General features: G+C 36.3%; 1 protein-coding gene across 1 annotated transcript; it reads left to right on the top strand.

The window, feature by feature from the left end:
• The first annotated feature begins 2886 nt into the window (after window positions 1-2886).
• Window positions 2887-6880, top strand: LOC109243270 (probable LRR receptor-like serine/threonine-protein kinase IRK). Its single transcript, XM_019410178.1, has 2 exons — window positions 2887-4988; window positions 5175-6880. Exons 1-2 carry the CDS (start codon window positions 3538-3540, stop codon window positions 6619-6621), a joined length of 2898 nt encoding a protein of 965 aa, XP_019265723.1. The 5' UTR covers window positions 2887-3537; the 3' UTR covers window positions 6622-6880.
• Window positions 6881-8109: the final 1229 nt, after the last annotated feature.

The following is an 8109-nucleotide window of genomic DNA, read 5'->3' as shown; positions in this document are numbered from 1 at the left end:
AAAAAAGTATTATAGTCTGATTACTTAGATTGGTCAGTATTCTACCATAACTTTACTCCACTCTCCGGGTTTCAGACATAGTATACATTTACATGGATAAAGTTAAAAGAAGAAAAGGAAAATAAAGAAAATAATACTAATGGCTTATGGAAGGGTAAAGTTTGATTCTCATGGATTAGAGAATACATGCAAACAAGAAAATCAAATTAACTTCTTATTTATATTATGTATAATATTTATCATTTCCCTTATAGAGCCATCTTTCTTAAAAATAAAGATATAACAATTAAAAGAAAACTAAATCGAAACGAAATAGGATAAAAAACTCACATAAGACTAAATTGTCAAACTCCGAGACTTAATGGACTAATAGTTTAGTAGTAATGGTGAGATATTTCACACGATAAATGAAAGTTGAATTTTCATTCTGCCCCTTCCATTTTCTTTTCCCTTCCCCTTTTCGATATAATAGGAAAAAAATTATAGTAGGATGATAAGCAATCATTTATCCTACTCAGAGATCTCATGTTAGAGCTTAGAAAAACGATTGCTTTTGGTAGGAGGTTTTATCTTCCAAAATTGCGCGAATTTGAATTAATCGTACTCTAAAGCCGAACGTCGAGGGCAAAACTAAAAAAAAAAAAAAAAAATTATACAAACGACAAAGTTAAAGCTGAACTGATTGCAAGAGAGTTGCTTCAATAGTAATTGAAGGATTATTATACGCTGCGGAAGCAATCCCAGTATCAAAATCACATGTAATCTAGACAACTAGTATAAACGGGATTTCACGGGTTACCTCTTGAAGCGTGAACAAAACTCGTTTATCACGTGAGCCTCCAATTCCACAGCAACTTAATGAATTCTCCACCACCCACACGATCACGATCTCCGGACGTTCCACGGTCTTCTACTGTGTTACCCAAATAATACCCGAAAATAGTAATTTCGTGTGGGCGAAATTTTCTAGGAAAAAAGGCTGAAAATTTCGGCCACTATGACTACTCCCTCTAGGTGGAAAACCTTATGTATTTATAACACAAGTTTTAAGGGTTAAAACCCTTTTCCAAAACCTATTAGGTTTTTCTTTCCACCAGAAAAAGGATTCCTTTATTTTCTATTATTTAGGCACAGCAAAGACCACATAATTTAATTAACAAGGCTCCAATTATGGAATTAATTTCTAATTTTCGAAATTACTATCTACCATAATTAATTACGAATTATTCCTCTAAAAATTCGTAATTGCACTCCTTATTCAATTTCGAAATTCATCCATTAAATCTTATTTAACTCCCCATGTTAAGATTCAGATACTAATCAATTAAATTAAATTACTGACGATTTAATTTATTGATTGTTTCCTTTAGACTTTCGCTTAACTTATTTCATGTGTCGGATACAAAATCCACCGGTCGAGTTTACACATGAAAACTTATAAGTGTATCATCAATCTCTAAACCGACACATGGATTCCATCAACTAACTATTACTTCGCCAATGTACATTATTATTATCCAATTTACGAGGCATATTGACCCACGAAAGAATCTCGCCTTTTAATAAATCAAAACAATAATAATATACACAGCTAATAATAATTATATCAAGATTAAGATTAAGAGTATAAGTACATTTAACGGCTAGAGAGTTTATTTTATTAAGTCAGTATAAATACTTATCTCTTCTCGGTCCGTTCAATACATACAAAATGTACTAGCACAAAAAGTTGGAATTAAACCATTTCCATAATCAAGATAAATTATATTTAATCTTGTGCTACAATCATTCCTGATGGTTTGTCCAATTCCATCATTAGATTGTGAACTCAAACTTTATACTTATAAGAACCGATGATTTAACCTTCCGTGTATAAGCTAAAGTCTATACACTAAATCATCTACTATATAAGCAAAGGACGCCGACTAATATATGATCTATTAAAACTTTATTAAAATTGAATGAACAATATTATCATAAGAAATACTATATCTAAACCAAATCCATGGTTAATAGTATATATCCCAACACGAGCACTTAGACTTTTAACCATGACAATTGTCAGAATATACTATATCTAAACGCATGGTTAATAGTATATGCCCCAACAGTAAATACTCTTTACCTCCAATTCTGAGATTGCGGATTCTGAGTCACCAAGGGAGCAACGTGAGTAGCTCTTGGGAGGAGTAATCAAAAGTTGTTAAACAACTGATTTTATCAAGTAGAAATTAGGGGTGGGCATCAGTCGGTTCGGTTCGATTATGAATGTTATCGATTTTGCATATCAGTTATCGGTTTATAAATATGCTAAACCGATAAGATATCGAATATTGGCTAATCAGTTATCGATCATTATCGGTTCGGTTATTGATTTACCCGATAAGATAACTCAATCTAGATTGTAGAGGGAAGAAATAATGAAGGGTAATGTGTGCCATATAAAGAATATGATAAACTTTCTCTACTGTTGTAACCCTCTCAAAGAATATGATAAGCCTTACAACATTATTTCTCTATGTGTGGAATGACAAATTTTGGATGGTTACAACCGTAGATGGAGAATTGGGAACTGAAAATTTTATATACCTAAGGGTAAAATTTTATTTTATAAAGTTTATTAGGTTATTGGTTAAACCTTTAATAAAATTGGATAAATCGAGACCTGAACCGATAACCCAATAGCAAAATAACTACTCTACTGTTAATCCAATAGCCCGTTACTTATAATCCAATAAATTTTTTTTGGTTCGGACTATCGATTTTACCCGATAGCTCAGCCCTAAGTAGAAACCGGCAAAGTAGTGGGGCATAATAAAGGCCACTCAGCACAGACAACTGCTGCTTTTTCGCCGTTACACTCTCTCTATACTCCCAAATCTCTTCACCTACAAAAAAAAAAAACCCCACTTTATACTTTACTACTACTTCATTAAACAAAGCAACACTTCAAATTTGACTAAACAAAATCATTGAATCCACCAGCTTTTAATTCTCTCTTCCTCCCAATACAACACATCAAATAACTCAGTAACTGCAGAATTTTAAAAAAAAAGAACCAGTCTGAGCTTCTCTCTCTTTCTCTATATCTCTCTCACACACTACTGACTGACAAACTCTTTAATTGCCCCATCAGTCTCCTCTTCTTCTATTCTAAAAACTGTCATCCCCCTTCTAACAAAAAGTTCCTCTCTTTAGTGGTTTCTTTGCTTTGTGGTGAAGGTGTCACATTCTTGCAGCACAATTTACAACTTAACAAAGCACCCCTTTTTCTTCCCTCTATATCTCCAAGCAGTGAGAATGTTTCTCTTTTCTCTTTACCTATTTCAGTGAAGATTCTTCTTTAAGCTTTGTGTTTGCTGGATTTTGTTTCTTTTCTGTTACATATGCTATTTGCATTTCATTTCCTCACACCCTCTTGTCATTTCTTTCTGTTAACATCTCCTCTTAATACCCTTTTCATTTCTTGATTTTAATACAACTCAACTGTTGGTTCTTTTTTTTTTTGTTGTTGTTGGTGGAGATTTTTATTTGAAAATGTTACTGCATATATTAACTGTTTTATCCTTAACTCCATTTCTTGTGGAGTGTTTAGACCCTGCATTTAATGATGATGTAATGGGTTTAATTGTATTCAAAGCTGGATTCACTGACCCTAAATCAAAGCTTACATCTTGGACTGAAGATGATGCTACTCCTTGTAATTGGGTTGGTATAAAATGTGATCCTTATTCCAATAGAGTTTCTGAGATTCTGCTTGACAATTTCTCTCTTTCTGGGCATATAGGGAGAAGCCTGTTGAGGTTACAATTCTTGAGGGTTTTATCTTTGTCTAACAATAACTTTACTGGCAATATTAATCCCATTCTTGCCCAAATACCAAGTTTGAGGGTTATTGATTTGAGTGATAACAATTTGTCAGGGTCAATTCCTGATGATTTTTTTAGACAATGTGGGTCTCTACAAGCTGTTTCCTTTGCCAAGAATAATCTCACTGGCCAAATCCCTGATTCTTTAACCTCTTGCTCAACACTAGAAAGCGTTAACTTTTCGTCGAACGGGCTTTCAGGCCAATTACCCTCAGGGTTATGGTCCCTGAGCTCTCTTCGATACCTCGATGTTTCTGATAATGTATTGGAGGGTGAGATTCCTAAAGCAATTGAGAGTTTATATTCTTTGAGGTCAATTAATTTGCAGAAAAACAAGTTCACCGGTTGGCTGCCTGAAAATATTGGGAACTGTGTGCAGCTTAAGTCTATTGATCTCAGTGAGAATTTGCTTAGTGGAGGCCTTCCTGAATCTATGAGAAGACTTGGTTTATGTACCACTTTGGATTTAAGATCAAATTCATTCAATGGGGAGATTCCAGATTGGATAGCTGAAATGAAAAGCCTGCAAGTTTTGGATCTTTCTGCAAATAATCTTTCTGGTAGGATACCGAGCTCTATGGGAGATCTTCCATTGCTAACGAAACTGAATTTATCGAATAATCAGTTTGTTGGAAGCTTGCCTCGGTCCTTGATGAAGTGCATTAACCTTGTAATCTTGGACATTGGGCACAACTTCTTGACTGGTAATCTTCCTTCTTGGACCTTCACATTGGGACTAAAGAGCATTTCCCTCTCGGGGAATAGGTTTACCGGAAGTATAGATTATCCGCCAATGTCCATAGCTGCTTCCTATCAAAGCCTTCAAGTTTTGGATTTGTCCTCCAATGCATTATCTGGTGAAATACCGTCTGCCATTTGGAACATGAATAGCTTGCAGGTCATGAATATTTCCCGGAACTTTTTGACCGGTATTATCCCAGAAGCTGTAGGTAAACTAAATGCAACCCGAGTTCTTGATTTAAGTCACAATCAACTTAATGGAAGCATTCCTCATGAAATTGGGAGCGCTGTTTCATTGCTGGAACTGAAGTTGAGAGAAAATCATCTGAGTGGTACAATTCCTGCGGATATAGCAAATTGCTCCGCTCTAACTTCATTGTAAGTTTCTATCTACTTCCATCTCATATTCTCTTAAATGTGTGCTTTTTTTGTATTCTTACCCACTGTTACATCAAGTAAGGTAGTTTTTAGCTTTTTTATCATGTTTTCTTCTTTCTTGTTGTTCGCAATTGTTATCGCTGTTTGATTCTACGAGTCACCTGTTGTGCATTTTTGATTATGTAGGGACCTGTCACACAACAACCTCACTGGCCCTATCCCTCCAGAGATTGCTAAGTTGACCATTCTTGAGGTAGTGGATTTCTCTTTTAACCAAATTTCCGGGAGCTTGCCTAAAGAACTAACCAACCTTTCCCACCTTATCACATTTAATGTATCCCACAACCATCTCAAAGGTGAACTTCCAGTAGGTGGCTTTTTCAACACCATTTCTCCCTCATCTGTTGTTGGTAATCCATCCCTTTGTGGTTCTGTTCTCAACCACTCTTGCCCTGCGGTCCATCCCAAGCCTCTAGTACTAAACCCCAATTCATCTGACTCGAGTCATGGTTCTGTTAATTCGCTTGGTCGTAAGAGAATCATGCTCAGTATATCATCTCTCATTGCCATCGGAGCGGCAGTTTTCATAGCTCTTGGAGTAGTGGTTGTCAGTATTCTCAATCTACACGTGCGCTCTTCTATGGCACTCTCTGCTGCAACTTTCACCTTATCTGGTGGCGATGACTATAGCCATTCACATGGTACAGAAGCCAACCTCGGCAAACTTGTTATGTTCTCTGGTGATGCAGATTTTGTTGCTGGAACTCAAGCGCTGCTCAACAAGGGTAACGAACTTGGACGTGGTGGTTTCGGAGCCGTTTACAAGACAGAACTTGGAGATGGACGTTCTGTTGCCATCAAGAAGCTCAACATTACGAGTTTGATCAAGTCACAAGACGATTTTGAGAGTGAAATGAAAAGTCTCGGAAGCATCAGACACCTTAACCTAGTGACACTTGAAGGTTATTATTGGACTCCTTCTCTTCAACTTCTGATTAATGAATATGTATCTGGTGGAAGCTTGTACAAATTACTCCATGAGGAAAGCTCTAAAAGCAGTCTCTCTTGGCAGCAACGATTCAACATTATTCTTGATACTGCCAAGGGCTTAGCCTATCTGCACCAGCTGAGCATTATTCACTACAATATGAAGTCAACTAATGTCCTCATAGACAATGCTTCTGCCAATGCCAAAGTTGGAGATTTTGGCTTGGCTCGTTTATTACCCATCTTGGATCGTTACATCTTGAGCAGCAAGATTCAGAGTGCACTTGGATATATGGCTCCTGAATTTGCTTGCCAAACGGTAAAGATAACTGAGAAATGTGATGTCTATGGATTTGGTATCTTGACTCTTGAGGTGGTGACAGGGAAAAGACCCGTGGAGTACATGGAAGATGATGTGCTTGTATTATGTGACATGGTGCGGGGGGCATTGGAAGAAGGCAGGATAGAAGAGTGCATTGACCAACGGCTCCAAGGTCATTTCCCCGTCGAAGAGGCAATTCCAGTTGTGAAACTTGGTTTAATATGTGCATCTCAAGTTCCATCAAATCGACCAGATATGGAAGAAGTGATCAAAATCTTGGAGTTAATCCGATGTCCATCAGAAAGTCCAGAGGAGATAGAGTAATATTATAAGGTGTTTGTGGAAAACAAGATTATAGAGAATGAGTTTTGTGGTGAACAGGAATTCAGTTAGTTTCTTAGAAGACAGGACATACATTTGGAGAAGGTCATTATCCTGTTGTTATTTACCATATCCAAATATCTATCTCATTTGTTAAATCTTTTATATGTTGTTATTTAAATAACTGGATTTCTCTTCACCAGCTCCAGTTTGGGGGCATTGTCTTTATGTAGTATTGAGACATCCAACTTCTGTCTCTGACTTGTCTTGTGTTTGTTTGATGTTGTTGTCCATACAAAGCTGAAAAATACATCCTTTGTATTTTTATAGCAGAAGCCTCTTTAAGCCCCACATGGATTTGTGATGAAATGAAAACATCAAAGTAGGCCACCATTCAGTGGCATTTCTTGAATTTTTGGTCTGGTGACCATCTTAAGACATTTGATTTCTTTTTACACAAATTAAGCATACCGCCCCGCGGCTTTTGTTTATTGATAGAGGCGTAGAGCACAACGTGTGATGTGTGAGTTAAGGTGTATGTCACAGGTGCCACAAACAAAAACCTAATATTTAAATGGAGAAAGGTAAAGAGAAAATGTTTTCAAGTATTAATTTTGAATTACAAAATTCTCAACATGCAACATTTTTCGAGGGTAATAATTTATAGGTGGGGTGGGTCTTATCACTTTCTTGAATAATCAGAAAAGGTACCGAAAGAAAGCATTCACTACCACACTTGTTGTATAGTAAGAGAGATGGAGGTTGGTGAAATAATTAATGCTTCGATGTCAAGTCTTTACTACAATAAATTAAAGACTAGACGAGGACCTAATGATTTTAAAGACCACTGCGATATGGGGGGACCTTTTCTCAACCTTATTAACTCTACTTGTCCCATGTGCATGAAAATGGGTTGCTATCATGCCTAGTTTTAACTATAAAGAGCTTTATATATTTATGCAAAAGTGAAATTTAAACGCAACAATATACTTGGCGTTTAAAGAACCCCTTGATAAATATAAAAGATGCCAAATCCTAAAGATAAAGTTTTGGATTCATGTATACACCCAAAAATTAATAGTATATGTTTGCCCTAAAATCAGATAACAATTAAATTTGTACACGGTTCTAAGGATATGCGGATTAATTCAACACAAATAATCAAGAATACTAGATATAGGAGTTAAAGATAAAATGAATGCTCAAACCAGTAGTAATATTACGGCCTAGCTCGAGTTTAGATTGAACAGTAGTTTTGCCCTCGATCGGACCCTTGGTTCGAACCCAAATCGGAGGAAGAACAAACGGTTAAGTAAGAGCTTCTGCAATTGCTAGAGAGCAGAGAAATGAATTTGTATTGCCGTGATTTGCGTGTTACAATGTGTTTATCAAAAGAAAGAACCCCCCCCCCCCTTTATATAGTAGGAGAGTTTCTTCCCTAGTACAAGTCTAAAAAAGGTAAAAGATCTTCCTTTTCCATTAGTTACTAAT

The sequence above is a fragment of the Nicotiana attenuata genome, unplaced genomic scaffold (genome assembly GCF_001879085.1).
Source record: "Nicotiana attenuata strain UT unplaced genomic scaffold, NIATTr2, whole genome shotgun sequence".
NCBI classification, from domain to species: domain Eukaryota; kingdom Viridiplantae; phylum Streptophyta; class Magnoliopsida; order Solanales; family Solanaceae; genus Nicotiana; species Nicotiana attenuata.
This window is presented reverse-complemented; position numbering and strand designations above follow the sequence as displayed.